Source organism: Mesoplodon mirus, assembly GCF_964341445.2.
Source record: "Mesoplodon mirus genome assembly, chromosome: 12".
NCBI lineage: Eukaryota > Metazoa > Chordata > Mammalia > Artiodactyla > Ziphiidae > Mesoplodon > Mesoplodon mirus.
Window position 1 is genome coordinate 74,574,249 of NC_138988.1, and position 25,977 is coordinate 74,600,225.

Here is a 25,977-nt window from a genome sequence, read left to right on the forward strand (position 1 = left end):
AAGCAAGATTTCAACAGGTGGCCTAGTTCAGATATCGAAGTTACTTGATTAACTTATGACATATTAATTAGGGATGATTCAGAAACAACTGTGCCTGAAGCTCTGTCTTCCCTTGTTTTTTTTGACTGAAAAGGGATGCATTATCCACCAGGAGAAAATGCAGGGGCCCTTAAAGATACAGCTTGGCTCTATCTCTGGAGCGAAGAGGCATTCACCCGGGACCAGGCAGACAGAGGCTTTTGTTCTTCAAGCACCTTGCCACTAAAAAGCAGGCATAGATTTTAATGGTCATGTTGGACCCTGGAGACAGACGCCCCACATTTGGGTGTTGTATCAGAATTTGTATAGGGTCTGAACCACACACTGCCTCGGAAGCGTTATAGACAGCTGTACCTGCTGCTCTTCCTCTGGGTCCATATCATCCATCAGTATAGGAGGTGTGCCTCCTTGGCTGATGGAGGCTAGAGCCTCTTTGGGATTCCTGAGGGAGAGGAAGGAATTGGCCTCAGGCTTCCGGTCCTGAGGATGCTGGACCCCTTTCTCCCTTTGAATGTCAGTTACCAGCTGCTTATTGAATCTAAAACAACAAATGGACATCAAGTATTTCTGCGTCCCAAGCTGTGCAGTGGGAATAGGTCACGTTCAAATAAATGCAAGCTCCATTGTTAAAGAAGAGGAACCCCAGGGATAGGAAAGCCCAGCCCCACCAACGTTCGTCGCTCTTCCTGGCGCTGCAGAGGCCAGCCCTGGGCAAGAGCGCCCCCTGCAGACACCGGCATCATTGCCGAGGAAGCGCTGTCTTCCTAGAGCTGCTGCGGGATGTACGGGTGGCTCTGCCACCTCACTTTAAAACCTACACCTAGCCTGGGTGGGGGAGGGGCTGTTTCGAGAGGAGAATGAGGGGGTCTCATCCCACTGCAAAATTAAAGGCATTCCCATGACATGAACCTGGGCTCTAGAGACAAAACCAGGAAATTCTCTCAGGTATTCAAGTTCCTGGGCAGTGATTAATGTTTAGACCATTGGCTTGGCTGATTGATTCAACTGACTGGCAATTCTGACAAAATTAAGCTTCTGGTTCCTCTTGTGGATGCCACCAAATCCTTGGTAAGGAATCCTGTTGGAACAAAGCCGGAGACATTCTGACAAGATGAGGGAGGCAGGCAAGTGGACACAAGAGTGATCACACAGTGATCACAGGGAAACGGATGCTGCCTTGGCAAGGGCAAGGGTCTGAAGTATTTAACAACCAATGTGCTACATTCATCAGCCCTGTGAGGTTGGCCTTCCCCTACCTACTTCTGTGCCTGGAGGTGATGCCCTGCGCATTGCTGAAAGGTAGATCATTTTCCCTGCTGCCCAGCTTATCAAGGCCAAAAGTATGTCCTCAGACAAATTTATGCTTAACTAGATAAAAACAGCCATTATGGAATCAACTCTTAGGGAGCTTACTTAGAAAGTTGTGCAGAAATATGACATTCCTGATACCTTATATCTGGTGATGCCACCTATGAAGGAGCCTGATAAGTACAAATAAGGAGTTTTAAACTTAGCTTTGATAAAGCACAAGTGAAGGGTTGAGGCACAGTGGGAAAAGAATTATGAATTGGGAAAAATAACAACTAAACATATGAGTCTAAAATGAAAGTTCCCTCTCCCTTTTGGGTTTTACACAATATGGGCGACCAGTCTGATGATAATTCACTGAGTAATCTGGGACAGGAACTTATGATTTCACAATTCACCAGAAATATTAAAGTAAAATTAAAACTCCTTATAACCAAATGGTAGGTAAATTATAAACTTACTATCCGGGAATCAAATCAGGAAGGTGAGAAGTAGGGAGGCCCAGGAAACACTGAATATGATCATAATCACAAACTTAGTCTCCCCCAAATCATCTGAAAAGTCTTTCATTGAATTTTCCTTTTCTAGTATAGCTCCTCTGATCTTGTATCTTTTCATGATGGCTCCTGCTGGTCAAACACCAATCCTTGATGTATGTGGCATTATTCCCTCCGTTGGGAAGCAGCATAACCTTACAGCATGAGGTCGCTCCTTATGCATCAGCTATGGACAAACTGAACACATAAGAATCTCCCAAACCAGGGTGGGATGTATAATAGAGAACAGCCACTTACTCTAATTAATAATATTCAATTTTACAGTCTTTGCAGACAGAAAATTATATGGATATAAGCTCAGCTATGAAAGGATTCAACTATTGTAGCCACTGGCAACAATAAGTAATGGACTGAAACAAATGCCTATAGTAACTGATGTTTACAGACCATAGATGACTGGGTGTGATTTTTAAAAATATATATATACTAGTGCCCTTTTAGCAATAAAAAGTGAACACATCCATCCCTTCTAGTCTGCAATGAGTTTAACTGACTCAACTTGGGAGGCTGGGAATTCTGTTCCTGCAAGTTCCAATACTGGATGCCATATTGAACTACTCCCTTGACAGTGGGAAAAGATAGGGCCATTTACCATCCAGGGAAAAGAATAAGTGTCTCCTATGAGAAATCTGGCAAGGCTAAGAGGAAAGACCTAAAGGTATTGACAGCAGAGGTTCCCCAGCAAAACGTCCCAGACAGATCATCCTACAGCAAATTTCACAACTGATACACCCTACTCATGCTTTCAGAGCATCTCATCAGATTTTTAGTCCCCCACTCTTAAAAATGAGCCAACAACTACAGATTACAGCTTCTAATATGAGAAATAGAGACGAAAAGTAACAGAAAAGAAGAAACCTGGATAAAACTGAAGCTATACAGGAGGGAAGAAAGCTCCAACAACAAAACAAAACCAAGCCAAAACCACACCTATAATTGATATCCTCAGAGACACACTATTGAAACCATAAAATAAGAACAAGATATTCTTGTAGAGATGTGGATGGACCTAGAGACTGTCATACAGAGTGAAGTAAGTCAGAAAGAGAAAAACAAATATTGTATATTAATGCATACACGTGGAATCTACAAAAATAATACAATGAACTGGTTTGCAAGGCAGAAATAGAGACACAGATGTAGAGAACAAACATATGGACACCAAGGGAGGAAAGCAGGGTGGGGCGCGGGGGTGGAGGGCCTGTGGTGGGATGAATTGTGAGATTGGGATTGACATATATACACTAATATGTATAAAATAGATAACTAATAAGAACCTGCTGTATAAAAAAATAAAATAAAATTCAAAAGAAAAAAAAGAACAAGATGTTCTTTAAAGGAGTCAATGAATAAAACTGAATTCCTGGAAATGAAAAATGGGAAGAAGAAATGAAAAATTCACTAAAAAGACTGAAGATGGGGCTTCCCTGGTGGCGCAGTGGTTGAGAGTCCGCCTGCTGATGCAGGGGACATGGGTTCGTGCCCCAGTCCAGGAAGATCCCACATGCCGCGGAGCGGCTAGGCCCATGAGCCATGGTCGTTGAGCCTGCGTGTCTGGAGCCTATGCTCGGCACCGGGAGAGGCCACAACAGTGAGAGGCCCACGTACCGGAAAAAAAAAAAAAAAAAATGAAGATGAAATTCAGGAAATGTCCCAGAAGGAAAAGCAAAGAGGCAAAGAGATGGAAATAAGAGACAAACGATAAGAGAAATAGAAGACTAGCCCAGGAATTACAGGAGGAAAGAAAAAAGGAGAGAACACTATTTTTAAAAATGAATTCTTTAAAATTTCCCAGATGGTAAGGACATGAGTTTTCATACTGAAAGGGCCCTCTTAGTGCTCAGCATTAATGAATGGAAATTGACCCACATTGAGTCACATCGTTGTGAAATTTCAGAACTCTAGGAATAAAAAGAAGCTCCTTTAGACTTCCGGAGATAGAAAAACTGATCATAAATAAAGAATCAGAAATCAGAATGGGGACTTCCCTGGTGGCACAGTGGTTAAGAATCTGCCTGCCAATGCAGGGGACACAGGTTCAATCCTGGCCCAGGAAAATTCCACATGCCACGGAGCAACTAAGCCCGTGCGCCACAACTACTGAGCCTGCGCTCTAGAGCCCGCAAGCCACAACTACTGAGCCCATGTGCCACAACTACTGAAGCCTGCACACTGCAATGAAGAGTGCATGCAGCCCCAGCTCGCTGCAACTAGAGAAAGCCTGTGCGCAGCAACGAACACCCAACGCAGCCAAAAAAAAAAAAAGAAAAGAAAAGAAATCAGAATACTTTAGATTGCTCAGTAAACATATTGAAAGATAGAAGACAACTGGGAACTGCCTTCAAAATTCTGGAGGAAAATTATTTCCAACCTAGAATTCTATACTCAGACAAACTATCAGTCAAGTTGGAGAATAAAATAAAGCTAATTTCATAATTGCAAGGTCCCAAAAAAGAATTTCTCATGCAACCTTTCTTTGGAAACTACTGGAATACATGGTCCAAAACGGGGGTGAATCCAAGAATGAAGAAGATAAGAAGACATAGGATCCAGGAAACAGAAGCTTCAACACAGGAAGGATGAAGAGAACCTTAAGGACAATGGAGACGAGATTCCAAAGAGAATGTGAAAAGAGATTTCAGAATGTTGGCTGTGTACCAGACGGGGTGGATCCAGGCTTTGTGGAGCTTGAAGCTTATACAATTTGGGGATCCTCTTTAAGAAAATAAAATACAGGGCTTCCCTGGTGGCGTAGTGGTTGAGAGTCCACCTGCCGATGCAGGGGACACGGGTTCGTGCCCCAGTCCGGGAAGATCCCACATGCCGCGGAGCGGCTGGGCCAGTGAGCCATGGCCGCTGAGCCTGCGCGTCCGGAGCCTGTGCTCTGCAACGGGAGAGGCCACAACAGTGAGAGGCCCACACACCGCAAAAAAAAAAAAAAAAAAAAAAAAAAAAAATTACAAATACAAAGTTAGGTTTGAAAATGAATATGTAGAATGAGAAAAGAAATCATAACAAACTATAAATTTTAAAGAGCTGACAAATACCACAAACATCACACAAATCCAGAAAAATAGAATATTATTTTTAAGAGTTACCTACTTGATTCATGTGTCTAATACTTTTTTTTTTTTTTGCGGTACGTGGGCCTCTCACTGTTGGGGCCTCTCCCATTGCGGAGCACAGGCTCCGGACGCGCAGGCTCAGCGGCCATGGCTCACGGGCCCACCCGCTCCGCGGCATGTGGGATCCTCCCAGACTGGGGCACGAACCCGTGTCCCCTGCATCGGCAGGCAGACTCTCAACCACTGCGCCACCAGGGAAGCCCTCTAATACTTTTTTCTCTATATTTTTCAGCTGCATAATTTTTCCCCCAATAATTTATTATGAAAAATTTTAAACCTATAGAAAAACTTACAAGAACTTTACAATACCATATACCTACCACCTAAGTTCTACATTTAACATTTTACTATACTTTATCACAAATCTGTCCATCTATCCAGTTCTCTGTCCATCAGTTCATCTTATTTTTTTGATGCATATCAGACCGAACAATTTGCAGATGTCAGTACATTTCCCACCAACTACCTCAGCATGCCTATCCTTAATAGGAGATCAATATATGTTTTTACAATCCTTGTCTTTTTTCCATTTGAGGTAAAATTTACATACAATGAAATGTAAAACTCTTAAGTGTACGCTGTATACTTTTTGGTCATCTCTACATATGACAATGATTTTGTGATATTTTTCTCTAGAGGGAATATGGAGATAATTCAGTCTTTTCTCCACTGTGGTTAATCAAAATTTGTTTTTATGGGCTTCCCTGGTGGCGCAGTGGTTGAGAGTCCGCCTGCCGATGCAGGGGACATGGGTTTGTGCCCCGGTCCGGGAGGATCCCACATGCCACGGAGCGGCTGGGCCCGTGAGCCATGGCTGCTGAGCCTGCGCATCTGTAGCCTGTGCTCCACAACGGGAGAGGCCACAACAGTGAGAGGCCCACGTACCGCAAAAAAAAAAAAAAAAAAAAATTTGTTTTTATTATCAATAGTAGAGATGTATGAAATAAGCAACTTTTACATATACATAGTACTGTTTGTGATAGTGCTACAGGCTTAAGCAGAATTCTGATAAATTCTATTTATGTGTTTCCCACCAAAGAAGAAAAACTGTACAGTGCATTTATAATTGTATGTGTTGCACTAATCAGTATCCTCCTGATAGGAGAAAACTAAATTGCTGGAAACTGAATCCGTCACTTATAATCTCCTACATCTGGTGAATGGAAAAAACTGTTCTACTGACTAGTTTCTGGCTCCTTACATTCAGATCTTGTTTCTCTGCCCCTACACACCTATTTCTGCTGTCAGGCACCATAGGACATGTTCATATCTTGCTATAACCTCTGACCCTGCGCCTTCATGTTACAACCCAGGGTGAGTTAACACAGTAGAAGGTAGGAATATTCCTATAGCAATTCCTACTGGGATGACTGACAATAACTTAACTTTATACAGATGTGACTTCAAACTACATAAATAAATCCAACTAAATCCAAGTTAAATGGATTTCCAACTTACTTCCCCTTGGCTGGATTCCAAAACTGCAATGTGAGAGAAATTGTGACAGAGGGAAAGCTGGATAGGAAAGAGACAATGTATTTAACCAAAGTTAAAATATCTTACTTTGCAAATTATACAGAACTCATCATGTGGATACATTGCTAAGGCAAATGAAAGCTCTTGAAGCTTAAACTTCATAGTGTCATGGGAAATCCACTGCTAGCTCTAGGCTGACAGGGCAGCCAGTCCATTTTGGAGGAGGTCAGAAAACTCCAGCAGAGATTTCTACAAGATAAAATTTATAGACAACTGGATGTGACTCAGTATAATGAGAGACTTAGACAATCGGTGGAGAATTAGGGCTTGAACATTCTGGTGTGCTCAGAGAAAATGATGAAAATGAAAAATAAGACAATTATTAACTCCATGGAAAATAGAAAGTTGTTCAGGAAAAGAAGTCATCAAAATTTACTGGATGGCTCAGCTATAAATAATTTTTATCAGCATAATAATGTAAGCTCTGAAAGTTTGCCTATCTAAATTACAATATAACTGCATTAGGAGGGTGGAGGAATATGAAGTGTATAGGTACATGGTGAGGGCAGGGGATGAAAGAGAGTGAAATCCTCATCTTTCCTAACAGGAAGTGCATAAATGATGCCTAAAATGGAAAAAAAATCAAGAAGCAGTACAGGGGGACTTCCCTGGCGGTCCAGTGGTTAAGACTTTGCCTTCCAATGCAGGGGGTGTGCGTTCGATACCTGGCCGGGGAGCTAAGATCCCACATGCCTCGCGGCCAAAAAACCAAAACATAAAATAGAAGCAATATTGTAACAAATTCAATAAAGACTTTAAAAATGGTTCACATTTAAAAAAAATCTTTAAAACAAAACAACAAAAAAGAAGCAATATAAGGAAGCTATTTTGAGATGTGGAAGCAGTTAAAATAATTTAGTGTTTGCCTCTGAGAAGGCAGAAGTTGGGGGAAAGGGACTAGGGACTGCTCTAGCTTTCTTTTCCTTTATCTTTTCTTTCATTTTTTTTTCTTTTTAACAAACTTTGTAGAACTATATAGCTGTTGAAATTTGCACATAAATAATTTTGACAAAAATTAAAAATTAAAATACACTCATATCCTGTAATCTAGGGATTCTAGCTCTAAGATTTTATCTAACCCACAGACATACTCACACATGTGCATAATTACATTTTTACCAGGTCATTTATTGCCTATGGTCTGTGAGAACAAAAGATTGGAAATGATTTAAACATCATCAATAAGGGATTGTTAAATAAATGAAACATATATCCATTGGAATACTAGGTAGCCTATTTAAAAATAAGGCAACTCTATGTATCCTGATATGGAGGAATCTCCTAAATGAAAAAGCGAATACAGAAAATTTGCATATATGCTACCACTGGTATAAAAACAAAAATAAACACACTTGTAATGTACAGAAACTCTCTAGAAGAATACAGAAGGAATGAAAACAGTAGTTGTCTCCAGGAGAGGGAACTTAATGGCTAATGGAAGGGATAGGAGAGTGACTTACTTTTCATAACTATACCCTTCTGTACTTTTAAAACTGCAGACCATGTGACATTATCTATTAAAAAAGTAAAATTTTAATTAAAAAACTTTAATACAAAATGGAAAAACACAGAATTAATTAAATGAACCTAAGGACAAGGCAAATGGATATTTGCTAACTAGTAACTGTATCAGTCAGGGTTCTCCAGAGAAACAGAACCAATAGGGACATATCTCCACCACCAAGCTTGATGTCAGTAACAGCCACAGGAAAAGAGAGCCTCCAATTCACTTCCAACTTCTAAATCTCACAAGAGCACATATAATTGATGAAATTTAATTTGTTTCCTGGACTCTAGTTGCAAAGGAGGGTGGGCAGTATGTTTAGCTTACCACACTTTATAGTGAATGAAAGCATATCAGGAGATGACATTGCCTGGGGAAGCCAATCCACAGCATTTGCCGCAGTAACTAAACTTGTGAAGGTGGTTTCTGAGAGTCTGATATAATAGTACCCATACCTGGCAGCCTTAAGCCCTTGTCCTTTTTGGGCTCGGTGTCATTAGTTTTCTAACGCCTTTGTAAAGCCAGAAAGACACCAGAACTTTTCTTTCATTTTGCTTCCCATAATGACCAAGTACAATAATTTACATGCCTTAAAGAATATATTGCACCTGTCAAAGAAAAAATAATTATTCCTGACACTTGTTAAAGATGGTAAGGAAGGGGCTTCCCTGGTGGCGCAGTGGTTGAGAATCTGCCTGCTAATGCAGGGGACACGGGTTCGAGCCCTGGTCTGGAAGGATCCCACATGCCACGGAGCAACTAGGCCCGTAAGCCACAACTACTGAGCCTGCGCATCTGGAGCTTGTGCTCCTCAGCAAGAGAGGCCGCGATAGTGAGAGGCCCGTGCACTGCCATGAAGAGTGGCCCCTGCTTGCCACAAGTAGAGAAAGCCCTCACACAGAAACGAAGACCCAACACAGCAAAAATAAATTAATTAATTAATAAACTCCTACCCCCAACATCTAAAAAAAAAAAAATTAAAAAAAAAAAAAGATGGTAAGGAAGACTTTATTCAAAAGGGGCTACTACAATGGGGTTTTGCAGTTGAGGATAGAAAACAAGCTCAACTCTGAAAACAACAAGGACAAACAGATATTTATAGCCAAGGAGCAGAGTGGGGTCAATGAGTGGAAAAGTACTAAGAGGACATCAGGGCTAGGGAGATTCTTGCTAGACCAGCTCAACAGGATTCTTGCTGAAGGCAGGCCAGGGCGATAAGGCAGCAAGGATGGGAGATGAGGAATTTGATCAAATATCAACGTGATCAGACCAAGGGTAGGAATTTCTTGCTAAACTGACTCAGCAGGATTCTTGCTAAAACTGGAAGAAGCAGGCTAAGGACAGAGCCCAATTCCTAGCCAAAAAGAGGACTCAGAGGAACCTGACGAGAGATTGGTCAGAGAGAGGGTCTTTGTCACACTGCTCAGTACCCAATGGACAGAAATAATTGGGGAGGGGATAGAATGTGCTAGTTGGACAACTCTGCCTCAGAACATGCCATGTGACAATCCTTCCCACATCTAGAAGAAAGATGGCCTTAACAAGCTGACTTTAAGAAGCAGAAAACTACACTTGTAGGAGATCATTTATATCAGTGACAACAGATACAGAAAATATGAAACAGTCTTCAAACTCTTTGCCTATATAATAATGTATTCATTTGTTTACTTTTTTCATTGCCTGAGGACTTTTTAGAGACCAGCTGTTTTATAACTTTCCTATTAAAGATTAGAGGAAAGCTACTCTTAACCCCCAAAGAGAAAAAAAAAGTTGCAGTTTACTGTCATCATGGTCAATTATCTCAGTATGAAAGAGGGAGGTGGATAATCTTGTCCCCAAGAAAAGCAGAGCAGGTATCCACAGACTTAACCGTAGATGGACCTACCTTGGTGTGACTCTCCTGAGATGGGAAGATCTCAGCTCAGTGTTCTGAAACAATTCAAGAACAAAAGTTCTCAATCTTTTACCCATGGCCTTTAAGAAGGGTCAATTAATTATTTTAGGATCTGTCAAGGAAAAGGGAGACTGGATTTTGACATACTATACTTGAGCTTGGTTATTTTAAATATTAAAAATAATAATAAATTAATTTCCCTAGAAGTAGGTCCATGGGGGAGCAAAATGGCATGGAAAAAATATGAGCCTTGGAGACCCTGGAACTCAGGAGAGACTTGAGTTCAAACGCCAGCTCTGCTACTAATCGAACTATGTATCCTGAAATGATTAGATATTTCTGCATGTAAAACCACCTCAAAATTCAGTGGCTTAAAACCACAATCATTTAGTTCACAATTCTGCAGGTCAGTAATTTAGGCCAGTTCTACTGGTCTCCCGGGAGTCCCTCAGGTGCCTGCAGGTACCCACAGGTCAGCTAGGTGGCTCTGCTTCCAGGAGTTGGCTGGTTGTTAACCTGTGTACTGCTGCTTTCCTTCCTGTGCTCTTATTCTCCAGCAGGTCAGTCCAAATATGTTCTCACGGAGAAAGCAGAGGTCCAAGAGAGAGGGTGGAAGTGTGCAAGACCACATCGAGGGACCTAGGCTTGGAACTGGTATACTGTCACTTTCACCACATTCTGTTCTCTAAAGCAAGTCACAAAGCCAGCCCAGGTTCAAAGGTTGGGAAAATACGCCACTCAAAGACTGGCAGAGTCACACAGCCACGGGAGTAAGTACAGGAAGGCCATTAATTAGGGCCGTAAAACGGAATCACTACCACAGTGACTTTGGGCAAGTTATCTTATCTTCATGAGCCTCAGTTTCATCACATCTTAACTGAAAATAATAACATGTATCTGAAAGGTTGTTTTTTTTAACTTTATGTTATTTTTGGCTATGTTGGGTCTTGGTTGCAGTGAGCAGGGGCTATTCTTCATTGCAGTGCACGGGCTTCTCATTTTGGTGGTTTCTCTTGTTGCAGAGCACAGGCTCTAGGAGCCTGGGCTTCAGTAGTTGCAGCACACGGGCTCAGTAGTTGCGGTGCATGGGCCCAGTAGTTGCAGCACACGGGCTCTAGGGCATGTGGGCTTCAGTAGTTGTGGTGTGCAGGCTTGGTATTTGTGGCTCGTGGGCTCTAGAGCGCAGGCTCAGCAGTTGGGGTGCACGGGCTTAGTTGCTCAGCGGCATTGGGGATCTTCCTGGACCAGGGATCGAACCCATGTCCCCTGCATTGGCAGGCGGATCCTTAACCACCGCGCCACCAGGGAAGTCCCTGAAACGGTTTTAGTAAAGAATAGGAATAGGGCTTCCCTGGTGGCGCAGTGGTTGAGAATCCACCTGCCAGTGCAGGGAACACGGGTTCGAGCCCTGGTCCGGGAAAATCCCACATGCCGCTGAGCAACTAAGCCCGTGCACCACAACTCCTGTGCCTGCGCTCTAGAGCCCACGAGCCACAACTACTGAGGCCTGCACACCTAGAGCCTGTGCTCTGCAACAAGAGAAGCCACCGTAATGAGAAGCCCGCGCACCGCAACGAAGAGTAGCCCCTGCTCACTGCAACTAGAGAAAAGCCCGTGCACAGCAACTAAGACCCAATGCAGCCAAAAATAAATAAATAAATAAATTTATTTTTTAAAAAAAGAATAGGAATAATATAACAGTTACTATTACTAGTGAGCATAGCATTTATCAGCTTATCCGAAAACTTTTTGCCATAAAGCCATAGCTTTCTTATTGTTCTTGATTCATTCCAAGTCTGTTTCAGCCTCAGGGCCTTTGCACTTGCTCTTTCCTTTGTTTTCAATGCTCTTGTCCCAGATTTTCACATGACTACCTCTTTCTTTTCACTCAGGGCTCAGCACAATTTTCCCTTCCTCAGATATGCCTCCCTGACCAACCTATCTAATAAAATAAATTTTAAAAAAATTTAAAAGTTCTATTTATTGATTGATTTTTGGCTGCATTGGGTCTTCGTTGCTGTGTGTGGGCTTTCTCTAGTTAAGGTGAGTGGGGGCTACTCCTCATTGCAGTGTGTGGGCTTCTCATTGCAGTGGCTTCTCTTGTCGTGGAGAATGGGCTCTAGGCACCCAGGCTTCAGTAGTTGCAGCACGCGGGCCCAGTAGTTGTGGCTTGCGGGCTCTAGAGTGCAGGCTCAGTAGTTGTAACGCACGGGCTTAGTTGCTCTGCAGCATGTGGGATCGTCCCAGACCATGGATCAAACCCGTGTCCTCTGCATTGACAGGCGGATTCTTAACCACTGAGCCACCAGGGAGGTCCCTCACTTCTTATTATACAGACTTTCAAACAATATTCTTCTTCTTAGCATCATCCTCACCCACTTTCAGAGTAACACGGTGCTTCATTTTTCTAAGTTTTTCAGAGTTCTGGATATGAATTAGCTTGAGTCTGTGTTGCTCTACTGCTGTCTTAGGTTTCAGCATTCGCTGATTGCTAAGTCAGTTACTTCTCATCCATGGGCTTTCTATCTTCCAAAAGTTTGGTGCTGTCATCTCCAAACCTAGGCTACCTTTCTTTTTTTTTTTTTTTTTTTTTTTGTGGTACGCGGGCCTCTCACTGTTGTGGCCTCTCCCGTTGCGGAGCACAGGCTCCGGACGCGCAGGCTCAGCGGCCATGGCTCACGGGCCCAGCCGCTCCGCGGCATGTGGGATCTTCCCGGACCGGGGCACGAACCCATGTCCCCTGCATCGGCAGGCGGACTCCCAACCACTGCGCCACCAGGGAAGCCCTAGGCTACCTTTCTTTGTTTTCATCTTTTACTGTCACGAGGTATTCAATGTGCCATGTCTAACGGAAAGCTCGAGATTAGGGTTTAATGCCCACATACGAACAGAAGATAAGACTTTGGACCCAAGAAGCATGAATTGAAACTGAGATCCCTACATAAAGCCAGAGCTTTCAAAGGAATGGAATATCAGTGAAAGGATAGACTAGGAAAAAACTCATTGACTGGCAGAGGAAAATGACAAAGAAGCTTTTAAACTGGACTCTGAGTAGGAAAAATAACTCTCCCTTAGGAATTTATAAACAGGAACAATGCCACACAATTGAATTAATACTATTAGGGAATCACCAAGCCAAGAAACTGATGTAAAAATTGGTCCTGGGTATATGATACTCCTAGTGTGCCTGGTCCTGAGTATATGATATTCCTACAATACCTGGCCTTGTAGAAGCAAAGGGAAAATTATTTTGAAGATACATGCTCTTAACACAGGCCTCTTAAGATTCCCACAGCTAATGTTAAGTGAAAATGATCTCAAATTTGATAATCACAAAGCACAAAGGAACAATCATTTAAATGAGGATCCACACAGACACAGAAAGTAAGATTCGATTCCCAAGGTCTTTATAAATACAATAATCTACTTAACACTACTGAATAAGCATTTTCTTAAGTATTAAAGATATAAAAGAAAGATTCAGAGCCATAAATAAATAATAAGACATTATGAAAGAACAGGAATCTTTGAAAATGAATTAAATATAATTTCTAGGAATGAGAAATGAAGTCACTGAAAATAAAAACTCAGTAGATAGTTAATATCAGATTAGACACAGTTGAAGAGAGAATTTGTATGCTAGAAGATATAACTAGAATGCAAAACAGTTAAAAGTATGGGAAAATGAAGAAGAGATAGAAAGTCATGGAAAATATAAAAGGAAGTCAAACAGAATTCCACAAAGAGGGCTTCCCTGGTGGCTCAGTGGTTAAGAATCTGCCTGCCAATGCAAGGGACACAGGTACAAGCCGTGGCCTGGGAAGACCCCACATGCCGCAGAGCAACTAAGCCTGTGCACCACAACTACTGAGCCTGAGCTCTAGAGCCCGCGAGCCACAACTACTCAGCCCACATGCCACAACTACTGAAGCCTGCATGCCTAGAGCCTGTGCTCCGCAACAAGAGAAGCCACTGCAATGAGAAGCCCGTGCACTGCAGTGAAGAGTAGCCCCCGCTCACCGCAAGTAGAGAAACGCGCGCACAGCAGTGAAGACCCAACAGAGCAAAAAATAAAAAATAAAATAAAATAAATTAATTAAAAAAAATAGAATTCCACAAAGAGGAAATAGACAGAATGCAAGGAAGGTAATATTTGAAGAAATAATGGCTTTGGAGAGTTACTTGACCATATACCTTAGTCCACAAAGTTAATGTCATCAAATACCAAAGATCTATATCATATAGACCGTGTTCTCTGCCCACAGTACAATACAATGAGAAATGAGTAACAAAAGATAACAATGCCAGAAGTGGCCAAGATTGCAAATAAGGAAAACCCTAAGCTCACCTCCTCCCACAGGCACACCAAAATTACAAACTCCAGAACTATGATAAAATTAAGCAAATATTGGGCTTCCCTGGTGGCGCAGTGGTTGAGAGTCCACCTGCCGATGCAGGGAACACGGGTTCGTGCCCCGGTCTGGAAGGATCCCACATGCCGCGGAGCAGCTGGGCCCGTGAGCCATGGCCGCTGAGCCTGCGCGTCTGGAGCCTGTGCTCCGCAATGGGAGAGGCCACAACAGTGAGAGGCCCGCGTACTACAAAAAAAAAAAAATTAAGCAAATATTGATGAAAAAGTCTGGAAGACTAACAGAAAAGATCTTCTTCAACTAAAAATATAAAGAAGGAACCACAACAAGACAGGTAGGAGGGGTGGAGACGTGATATAGTCAACACCCATACCCCTGGGTGGGTGACCTACAAATAGGAAGATAACTACACTTGCAGAGGTTCCCCTCAAGGAGCAAGAGGTCGAAGCCCCACATCGCTCCCCAGCTCAGGGGTCCTGCATCAGCAAGACGAGCTCCTAGAATGTTTGGCTTTGAAGGCTAGCAGCACTTACTTTTGGGAGAACCAGAGGTCTGTGGGAAATAAAGACTCCAATCCTAAAGGGTGTGCACAAAACCTCACATGCTCTGGGACCCAGGGAAGAAGCAATAATTTGTAAGAAGCCTGGGTCAGACCCACCTGCTGATCTTGGAGAGTCTCCTGGGAGAGGCAGGAGGCAACTGGAGCTCACCCTGGAGACACAGACACTGGTGGTAGCCATTTTGGGGAGCTCATTCTACGAGGACACTGGTGCTGGCAAGGGCCATTTTGGAATCCTCCCTCTAGCTTATTAGAGCTGGGACCTGGCCCCTCCCACCAGCCTGTTGGCACCAGTACTGGGACACCTCAGGGTGAGCAACTAGCTGGGGGATGGGGAACACAGCCCCACCAACTAGCAGGCTGATACTAGACCCAGAACCCTCTTCCCTGCAACCACCCACCCTGGAACCCAGCTCCACCCATCAGTGTGCCAGCACTAGCCCTGGGACCCCATGGGGTTCCACAGTCAGCTGCCTCATGACCCAGCCCCACCCACCAGCAGCTGGCAGCCTCCACACAATGCAGGGCCTGGCAAACAACCAGACAGGGGGACAGCCACACCTATCAGACCACCCACAGTAATCAGCCTGCCACACCAGAAGGACCCATGCAGCCCACATAGGGGGTACTCCTAAGGCATATAGCTCTAGTGACCAAAGGGGAGTGCACTGCTGGGATACGTAGGATGCCTCCTAAAAAAGGCCACCTCTCCAAGGTCAGGAAACATAAGCACTTACCAAATACACAGAAATAAAAACAGCAAATTAGGCAAAAATGAGACAACAGAGGAATATATCTCAAACAAAGTACAAGATAAAACCCCAGAAGAAGAACTAAGTAAAGTGGAAATAGGCAATCTACTCAATAAAGAACTCATTGTAATCATAAAGATGTTCAAAGAACTCAGGACAAAACTGGATGAAGAGAGTGAGAAGTTGGAAGTTTTTAACAAAGAATTAGAAAATATAAAGAAGAACCAGAGATGAAGAATATCGTTACTGAAATGAAAAATACACTAGAAGGAATCAACAGTAGAGTAGATGATACAGAGGAACAGATTAGTGAGCTGGGTGGCAGAGTAGTGGAAATCACTGAAGATGAACAACAACAATAAAAAGAATAAAAAGAAATGAGGACAGTTTAAGAGACCTCTGGGACAACATCAAGCATACTAACATTTGCATTATAGCGGTCCCAGAATGAAAAGAAAGAGAGTAAGGGGCAGAGAACATATTTGAAGACATAATAGCTGAAAACTTCCCTAACCTGGGAATGGAAACAGATATCCAGGTCCAGGATTCACAGAGAGTCTCAAAGGCTATTATCAGCTGATGTTTCAGCAGAAACTCTGCAGGCCAAAAGGGAGTGACATGATATACTTTAAATGATTAAAGAGGAAAACCTAAAACCGATAACATTCTACCCAATTAGACTTTCATTCAGATTTGATGGAGAGATCAAAAGTTTTATAGACAAGCAAAAGCTAAGAGCTCAGCACCACCAAACCGGTTTTCCGAGAAATGTTAAAGGAACTTCTTAAAGTGAAAAAGAAAAGGCTACGAATAGAAATATGAAAATTAAAAAAGGAAAAATCTCATTAGTAAAGGCAAATATACAGTAAAGATATTAAATCAACTATGTATAAAGCTAGTAGGAACGTTAAAGTACAAAACTAGTAAAATCAGCCATATCCATACTAAGTAGTTAAGGGATACACAAAACAAAAAGATGTAAAATATGATGTCAAAAACACTAAACGTGGGTGGGGGACAGTAAAAATGCAGGGTTCTTAAAATGCATTTGAACTTTAGAGATCAACAACTTAAAATAATCACATATATATAGATTTCTATATATAAACCTCATGGTAACTGCCAACCAAACATAACACTAAAGATAGTCATCAAATCACAAGGGAAGAGAGCAAAAGAAGAGGAAAGAAAAAAAAAAAAGAAGAGGAAAGGAACAACAACAAAAAAGAACTACAAAACAACCCCAAAACAAGTACATACCTATAAGTAATTACTTTAAATGTAAATGGACTATGTTCCAACCAAAAGACACAAAGTGGCTGAATGCATATGAAAACAAGACCCATCTATATGCTGCTGACAAGACACTACTTCAGATCTAAAGATGCACAGATTGAAAGTGTGAAAATAGAAAAAGTTATTCCATGCAAATGGAAATCAAAAGAAAGCTGGGGTAGCAATGCTTACATCAGACAAAATAGACTTTAAAACAAAGATTGTTACAAGAGACAAAGAAGGACATTATTATACATACATAATGATCAAGGGATCAATCCAAGAAAAAGATATAACAATTATAAATATATATGCACCCAACATAGGAGCACATAAATACATAAAGCAAATATTAATAGACATAAAGGAAATTGATAATAACACAATAATACTAGGGGACTTTAACACCACACTTACATCAATGGACAGATCATCCAAAAAGAAAATCCATAAGGAAACACTGACCTTAAATGACACATTAAACCAAACAGACTTCACTGATATATATATAGAGCACTCCCTCTGAAAGCAGCAGAATACACATTCTTTTCAAGAGCACATGCTATATTCTCCAGGATAGATCACATGGTAGTCCACAAAACGAACCTCTGTAGATTTAAGAAAACTGAAATCATATCAAGCATCTTTTCTCACCACAACGTTATGAGACTAGAAATCAACTGCCAGAAAAAAACTGCAAAAAACACAAACACGTGGAGGCTAAAAATTATGTTACTGAACAACTAATGGATCACTGAAGAAATCAAAGAGGAAATTAAAAAATACCTAGAGGGCTTCCCTGGTGGCGCAGTGGTTGGGAGTCCGCCTGCCGATGCAGGGAACATGGGTTCGTGCCCCGGTCTGGGAAGATCCCACGTGCCGCGGAGCGGCTGGGCCCGTGAGCCATGGCCGCTGAGCCTGCACGTCCGGAGCCTGTACTCCGCAACGGGAGAGGCCACAACAGTGAGAGGCCCGTGTACCGCAAAAAAAAAAAACAAAAAAAAAAACCTAGAGACAAATAAAAATGAAAACATGACAATCAAAAACCTATGTGACACAGCAAAAGCAGTTCTAAGAAAGAAGTGTATAGTGATACAAGCTTACCTCAGGAAACAAGACAAATCTCAAATAAGCAACCTAACCTTACACCTAAAGGAACTATAGAAAGAAGAACAAACAAAACCCAAAGTTAGTAGAAGGAAGGAAATCATAAAGATCAGAGCAGAAATAAATGAAATAGAGACTAAAAAAGCCCAATAGAAAAGATCAATGAAACTAAATGCTGGTTCTTTGAAAAGATAACCAAAATTGATAAATCTTTAGCCAGACTCATCAAAAGAAAAAGCAAGAGGGACCAAATCAATAAAATCTGAAATGAAAAAGGAGAAATTAAATGAACACCACAGAAATATAAAGGATCATGAGAGACTACCATGAAAAACTATATGCCAATAAAATGGACAACCTAGAGGAAATGGACAAATTCCTAGAAATGTACAATCTCCCAAGACTGAACCAGGAAGAAATAGAAAATATGAGCAGTAATGAAATTGAATGTAATAAAAAAAACTCTCAACAAAAAGAATTTGAAAAAGACTAGATACACATATATGTATAAATGAATCACTCTGTTGTACACCTGAAACGAACACAACATTGTTAATCAACTATACTCCAATATAAAATAAAAATTAAAAAAAAATCTCCCAGCAAACAAAGGTCCAGGACTAGATGGCTTTACAGGTGAATTATGCCAAACATTTAGAGAAGAGTTAGCACCTATCCTTCTCAAACTATTCCAAAAAACTGCAGAGGAAGGAGAGCTTCCAAACTCATTCTATGAGGCCAGCATCACCCTGATACCAAAACCAGACAAAGATATCACAACAAAAGAAAATTACACGGACTTCCCTGGTGGCGTAGTGGTTAAGAATCCGCCTGCCAATGCAGGGGACATGGGTTCAGTCCCTGGTCCAGGAAGATCCCATGTGCCACGGAGCAACTAAGGCTGTGTGCCACAGCTACTAAGCCTGCACTCTGGAGCCTGTGCACCTAGAGCCCATGCTCCACAACAAGGGAAGTCACTGCAATGAGAAGCCCACGCCCTGCAGCGAGGAGCAGCCCCTACTCGCCACAACTAGAGCAGCAACGAAGACCCAATGCAGTCAAAAATAAACAAATTAAAAAAAAATACTCAACAAAATTTTAGCAAACCAAATTCAACAATACATTAAAAGGACCATGATCAATTGGGATTTATCCCAGGGATGCAAGGGTGGTTCAATACCTGCAAATCAGTGTGATACATCACATTAACAAGTTGAAGAATAAAAACCATATGATCATGTCAATAGATGCAGAGGAACCTTTGTCAAAATTCAACATCCATTTATGATTAAAATTATCCAGAAAATGGGTATATAGGGAACATGCCTCAACGTAACAAAGGCCATATATGATAAGCCCATAACTAACATAATACTCAATGGTGAAAAGCTGAAGGAATTTCCTCTAAGATCAGGAACAAGACAAGGATGTCAACTATCACCACTTTTATTCAACGTAGTATTGGAAGTCCTAGCCACAGCAATCAGACAAGAAAAAGAAACAAAAGGAATCCAAACTGGAAAGGAAGTAGTAAAACTGTCACTGTTTGCAGATGACATGATACTATATGTAGAAAATCCCAAAGATGCCACAAAAAACTACTAGAACTTATCAATGAATTCAGTAAAGTTGCAGGATACAAAATTAATATACAGAAATCTGTTGCATATCTATACACTAGCAGTGAACTATCAGAAAGAGAAATTAAGAAAACAATCCCAGTTATAATCCTGTCAAAAAGAATAAAATATCTAGGAATAAATCTAACTAAGGAGGTAAAATACCTGTCCTTGGGAAACTATAAGACACTGACAAGAGAAATTGAAGATGACACAGATGGAAAGATACACTATGTTCATGGATTGAAAGAATTAATTTTGTTAAAATGACCATACTACCCAAGGCAATCAACAGATTCAATACAATCCCTATCAAAATACCAATGACATTTTTCACAGAACTAGAATACATAGTTCTAAAATTTGTATGTAAACACAAAAGACTCCACATAGACAAAACAATCTTGAGAAAGAAGAACAAAGCTGGAGTTATCACGCTCCCTGATTTCAAATTAAACTATCAAACCATTGTGGTACTGGCACAAAAACAGACACACAGATCAATGGAACAGAAAAGATAGCCCAGAAATGAACCCACATTACATGGGCAATTAATCTATGACAAGGAAGGCAAGAATATACAAAGGGAAAAGACAGCCTCTTCAGTAAATGGTTTTGGGAAAACTGGACAGCTACATTCAAAAGAACCAAACTGGACTACCCTCTCACACCATGCACAAAAATAAACTCAGAATGGATTAAAGACTTAAATGTAAGACCTGAAACCATAAAACTTCTAGAAGAAAGCATAGGCAGTAAGCTCCTTGACATTGATCTTCGTAATATTTTTTTGGATATGTCTCCTCAGGCAAGAGAAACAAAAGCAAAAATAAACAAATTGGACTACCTCAAACTAAAAATCTTTTGCTCAGCAGAGGAAACTATCAACGAAGTGAAAAGGCCACTTACTGAATGGGAGAAGACATAGGCAAACAGTATATCTGATAAGGGGTTAAAGTCTAAAATATAATATACAAAGAACTTATACAGCTCAACATCTGAAAAACAAACAACCTGATTAAAAAATGGGCAGAGGATCTCAACAGACATTTTTCCAAAGAAGACGAATAGGTGGCCAACAGGCACATGAAAAGATGTTCAGCATCACTAATCATCAGGGAAATGCAAATCAAAACCACAATGAGTGGGGCTTCCCTGGTGGCGCAGTGGTTGACAATCCGCCTGCCAGTTCAGGGGACATGGGTTTGAGCCCTGGTCCGGGAAGATCCCACATGTCGCGGAGCAACTAAGCTCGTGCGCCACAACTACTGAGCCTCTAGAACCCGTGAGCCACAACTACTGAAGCCCGCATGCCACAACTACTGAAGCCTGTGCACCTAGAGCCCATGCTCTGCAACAAGAGAAGCCACTACAGTGAGAAGCCTGCTCACCACTACAAAGAGGAGCCCCTGCTTGCTGCAACTAGAGAAAGCCCATTTGCAGCAATGAAGACCCAGTGCAGCCAAAAATAGAATTAAAAAAAAAAAAACACGAGATAACACCTCTCACCTGTCAGAATGGCTATTATCAAAAAGACAAGGGCCTCCCTGGTGGCGCAGTGGTTGAGAGTCCGCCTGCCGATGCAGGGGATGCGGGTTCGTGCCCCGGTCTGGGAGGATCCCATATGCCGCGGAGCGGCTGGGCCCGTGGGCCATGGCCGCTGGGCCTGCGCATCCGGAGCCTGTGCTCCGCAACGGGGGAGGCCACAACAGTGAGAGGCCCGCATACCGCAAAAAAAAAAAAAAAAAAAAAAAAGACAATAAATAACAGGAAGTGGAGAAAAGGGAACCCTCATGCACTGTTGGTGGGAAGGTAAATTGGTGCAGTTACTATGGAAAACAGTACGGAGATTCCTCAAAAAATTAAAAATAGAACTACCATATGATCCAGAAATTCCACTCCTCTGTATTTATCTGAAGAAAATGAAAACACTAATTAGAAAATATATATGTCCTCCTATGTCCACTGCAGCATTATTTACAATAGCCAAGATATGGAAGCAACCTAAGCACCTATTGATAATGGATCAAGAAGATGTGGTACACATATACAATGGAATATTACTCAGCCGCAAAAAAAGAATGGAATCTTGCCATTTGTGACAACATGGGTGGTCCTAGAGGTTTTTATGCTACGAAAAATATGTCAGACAGAATAAAATAAATACTGCATGATTTCACTTATATGTGAATCTAAAAAGCAAAACAAATGAACAAATATAACAAAACACAAACAGTGCTATAGGTGCAGAGAAGAAACAGGTGGTTGCCACAGGGGAGCAGGTGGGAGGAGGAAAGAAAAAAGTGAGGGAGATTAAGAGGTATAAGCTTCCAGTTGCAAAATAAATGAGTCATGTATATGAAAAAGAGAAGAAAAGATCACAATGCCGTACACATATGAAAAATTTAAAACATACTAAAGAATGATAATGAAAACACTATATACCCAAATTTGTGTAATGTAATTAAAGCATTATATAATGGAAATGTACTGCGTTAATAAATCTGTGATTCTTGAAGTTGGTCCCCAGGCCCACAGAATGACCAGGAACTTGACAGAAATGCAATTTCCAGTCTCCACCCAAAATCTATTGAATCAGAAATTCTGAGAGTGGGGTCCAGAAGCCTGTATTTTATCAAGACCTCTAGGCAATTCTGATACATGCTCAAGTTTGAAAACCACTCACTGCCTTAGATGTACATACTGAAAAAAAAAGAGAATGGTTAATAGCAAACATCCAACTCAAGAATTTCGAAAAAAGGACATTAAAAATCAATCCAAAAAGAATTTAAAAAAATAATAATTTCTTTACAATTTTAATGGCTTTAATTCTATATTAGGACTATTAAAGAGGCATTATCTTTGCTTCTGGGTTGTAACAACCCCAGTTTTCCTCCAGATTGACCCTGACTAGGGAATGCATCAGTGCAAGGAAGTTGGGCAAAGAAGAAAGTAACATATAGAAGAACATTTCAAGATCTCTCATTCTAGATATCTATGCAGATAGATGCATCCTGTTTTTTCTGGATAGAATCATAAGAAAGTATTGAAAAGGCTTTTCTTTGGGGAGAGGGACTTGGGGTAAGAGGCATAGTTTTGTTTTCCTTTAAAAATATTGAATATTTCCATTGAGCTTGAAGTTCTAATCTTATACATATATTAGTTTTATTTTTTAAAGTGATGACAAGGCTTATTTGGACTGTGGGATGATGGGTAATTTTTATTTCCTTAAAAAAAAACTTGGTTAATATTACACTTTTGTTAACAACAATAACAACAACAAAAACATGTCTCAAACCTGGATTGGGGGGGCTTCCCTGGTGGCGCAGTGGTTGAGAGCCCGCCTGCCGATGCAGGGGACACGGGTTCGTGCCCCGGTCTGGGAAGATCCCACATGCCGTGGAGGGGCTGGGCCCGTGAGCCATGGCCGCTGAGCCTGCGCGTCCGGAGCCTGTGCTCTGCAACGGGAGAGGCCACAACAGCGCGAGGCCCACATACCGCAAAAAAAAAAAAAAAAAAAAAAACCTGGATTGGGTCAGAATTTTTTTTGCCTAATGTAATTCACAATTTCTTTGTGGGAATACATCAGCATGCCTAATAAAATGTTAAGCAATTTTCTGATAACTCTAAAGGAATTGGAGACTTGTTCTAAGAAATCCACTCACCCAAGAGTGGATTAGTCAAGAGCCTAATTACCTCTACCCAAACGTAATTTTCTTTTGTATCTAAGCTAACCATGATTATTTATTTCTATAAAATGTCCCTATCAAGAGTAAACCTTTGAATTGGCTTGGTAGACTCCTCCTCTGCAGCAAGATTTGTTATAAATTTTAATAAACGGTCATATCTAAATCACTTGGAAACGTTTCCTTTAACACCATTTTAACATGTTTTAAAACCTTCAAAAACCTGAGAAATGTACACCTCGGTTACCAGTCTAAAGAATGAGGGGGGGGGGTCCCTGGTGGCGCAGTGGTTGAGAGTCCGCCTGCCGATGCAGGGGACACGGGTTCGTGCCCCGGTCCGGGAAAATCCCACATGCCGCGGAGCAGCTGGGCCCGTGAGCCATGGCCGCTGAGCCGGCGCGTCCGGAGCCTGTGCTCCGCAACGGGAGAGGCCACAACAGTGAGAGGCCCGCGTACTACAGAAAAAAAAAAAAAAAGAAAAAAGAATGAGGGGTTGATGGATGACAGAGCCATAGAACAAAAGGGATAGAACAACGTAATTCATTCATTCGACAAGTATTTGAGTTCGTACATATCGGGCTTTGAAAAGTACTCGAGTTCTGCCACGTGCCAGGCACTGTTCTAAGCTCTGGGGATCCAAAAATGAACAAAGGGTGTTAAGGGAATAAAACTCAGTACCACACATGATCTCGCGCTTCTGCCTCTTCCCTGGTGGGCGCTTCTCGCCGCTTAGTCTACGATTCTTGCCGGGCACAAAAGCCCCGCCCGCCCGCTTATCTGCCGTTTGCCCAGGCTCTTAGGAGGAGATGGACTACAACTCCCACAATGCCATCCTGGGGCCTCCTTGTAAGGGCTCCACCTTTTCCCTGGCCGTGCGGAGGACGACTACAGTTCCCAGAGTGCTCTGCTTCGCCTTTTGGGTGTTGTTGCCCCTTTCCCGGAGCGGGACGCGGTAGAAGCGGGCAAGAGTGCCAGGCCTGGGTTCTCTGTGTCCTTCCCCGGGGCAGGGACGAGGCAGTGACTTGACTCTGGGCGCAGAGCCCGGGAGGGAGCGCAGGACGCGCCGTCCCTTCTGCCTGGCTCACCTCACACTACTCTCCGTCTTTTCCACCCGCGGCCGCCTGGGTGGCTCGGGACCGACCGCCCCGGGCAGCGGTGGCCGTCTCGGCCGCCGGGGCTGTGGCGAGGCCGCGGCCCTCGGGGCGGCGGTAGCGGCGCCAGCGCTGGGGAGGCGAAGGAGGGAAGATGGCGTCGGAGCTGGAGCCCGAGGTGCAGGGCCTAGACCGGAGTTTGCTGGAATGTTCGGCTGAGGAGACCGCGGGGGTGAGTACCGGGACCCGGGCGGGGACGTCCGGCCGTCGCAGGCCGCGCCCCGGGGGAGGAACAGATTAATGGAAATCCCGGAGCGGCCGGGCCCTGACTTGGGGTGACGACCGCGCTGGCCCCGCCGGCCTCGCCTTGTGGGTAACGGCCTGGGGAGGCCCCAGATCTTGCCCCTCTCCTTCCTTGTTTATCCACGAGTAGCCCGCAGGGCTGCTGGGTGCACTAGCCATCCTCACGTTCCCTTTCGCTCTTCCATTATTTCTACTTTCCCCCACACTCCCAGTAAGTCCCCAGCACAGGGCCTTTGCCCTTTATGTCAACTCTTAGAAGAGGGGAGGGAAAGACGCTTCCTGTTTTTTTGGGTACTTTGTCTTCCTGATTCCTTTGCCTCCTCCTCTGAAACCTGCTACCTTATTTTGTTTCTGGGACCGCCCTAGGCACCAAAGGATGCCAGCGACACTGTTCACCCTCTTTACCCCTTCAGCGCGTTTTCGCACCGGTTTGGTCAGTCTACAGCGTTGATGAATGTGCGGAAAGTAGTGTCTTGACACGTTCACAGAGTGTGAGAAAGTGGTAGTGGAGACTGGGAGATTAAAACAATAATTCGTCTAGGAGTTGGGGGTAGTTGGACGGAGAACAAACGTTATATAACTTTGAGAGAGCAGCTCTCAGTACATGGAAGCTAATAATGTGAGGTTTGGTCACAGCATAGTGGGAGCAGTTATGCCCCAAACTTATAGCATTCAAACCTAGTCTTGTACTTAAACTGTAATACGAATATGCTGTATAAGTAGCAGAGTTGTAAAATAATTAATAAAACTCGATGGTATCTTTCCTCAAGGACAAGGGAACACCCCCTAGAACAGATTGTCCAGAATGATTCTGAATGGGCCAAAACAGCTGAGGCCCCACCTCTAGGGCCTCCAATTTAAAAAGCTGATAGGAAGGGAGTGACCTTTGAGCCCAAGTCAACAATCTGAATGTTAGGAACAAAATTCTAGTGGGGCGCTGTGGGGCTGTTGGTTAGTGAGGAGTTATTTTGGGTGAATTGATGAGGACACTAAAGTCATAGTGGAAATAAATGTCAGGAGTAGAGGTGAAAAGTTTAAAGAAATACATTGTTGAATGATGCATCTTTGTTTGTTGGTTTGTTTTTAAACCAACTTGTTTAGTTCTGTTTTCATTTACTTTCCGCTTAGTATTGCAACAACCCAAGGATTTTCCCCATCTGCCTTTTCATTTATCAAGAGGTTTGAAAAAGAAAACGAAAGCAGTGTTCAAAGTAAACAGTAAAGTGGTAATGACAGCTATCCCCTATCCATG

At 42.5% G+C, this 25,977-nt stretch overlaps 1 protein-coding gene and 1 long non-coding RNA gene across 7 annotated transcripts in view; one reads left to right on the plus strand and one right to left on the minus strand.

Annotated features, from left to right (window-relative positions):
• The window catches only part of LOC309813229, a 73,444-nt gene extending 49,259 nt beyond the window's left edge, over positions 1-24,185 (minus strand). For both annotated transcript variants that reach the window (XR_014295457.1, XR_014295458.1), the window contains exon 1: positions 24,010-24,185. This is a non-coding gene — a long non-coding RNA (uncharacterized lncRNA). The remainder of the gene's footprint in view (positions 1-24,009) is intronic.
• A 39-nt stretch (positions 24,186-24,224) lies between these two features.
• Positions 24,225-25,977, plus strand: part of UBR2 (ubiquitin protein ligase E3 component n-recognin 2) — a 117,170-nt gene continuing 115,417 nt past the window's right edge. For 4 of the 5 annotated variants that reach the window (XM_082637829.1, XM_082637831.1, XM_082637828.1 and 1 more), the window contains exon 1: positions 24,228-24,654. In XM_082637829.1, the coding sequence (XP_082493955.1) occupies positions 24,577-24,654 (78 nt within the window). In that variant the 5' untranslated portion in view covers positions 24,228-24,576. Of the gene's footprint in view, positions 24,655-25,977 lie in introns of all 5 variants that reach the window. The other variant, XR_014295456.1, reaches the window with a different exon arrangement.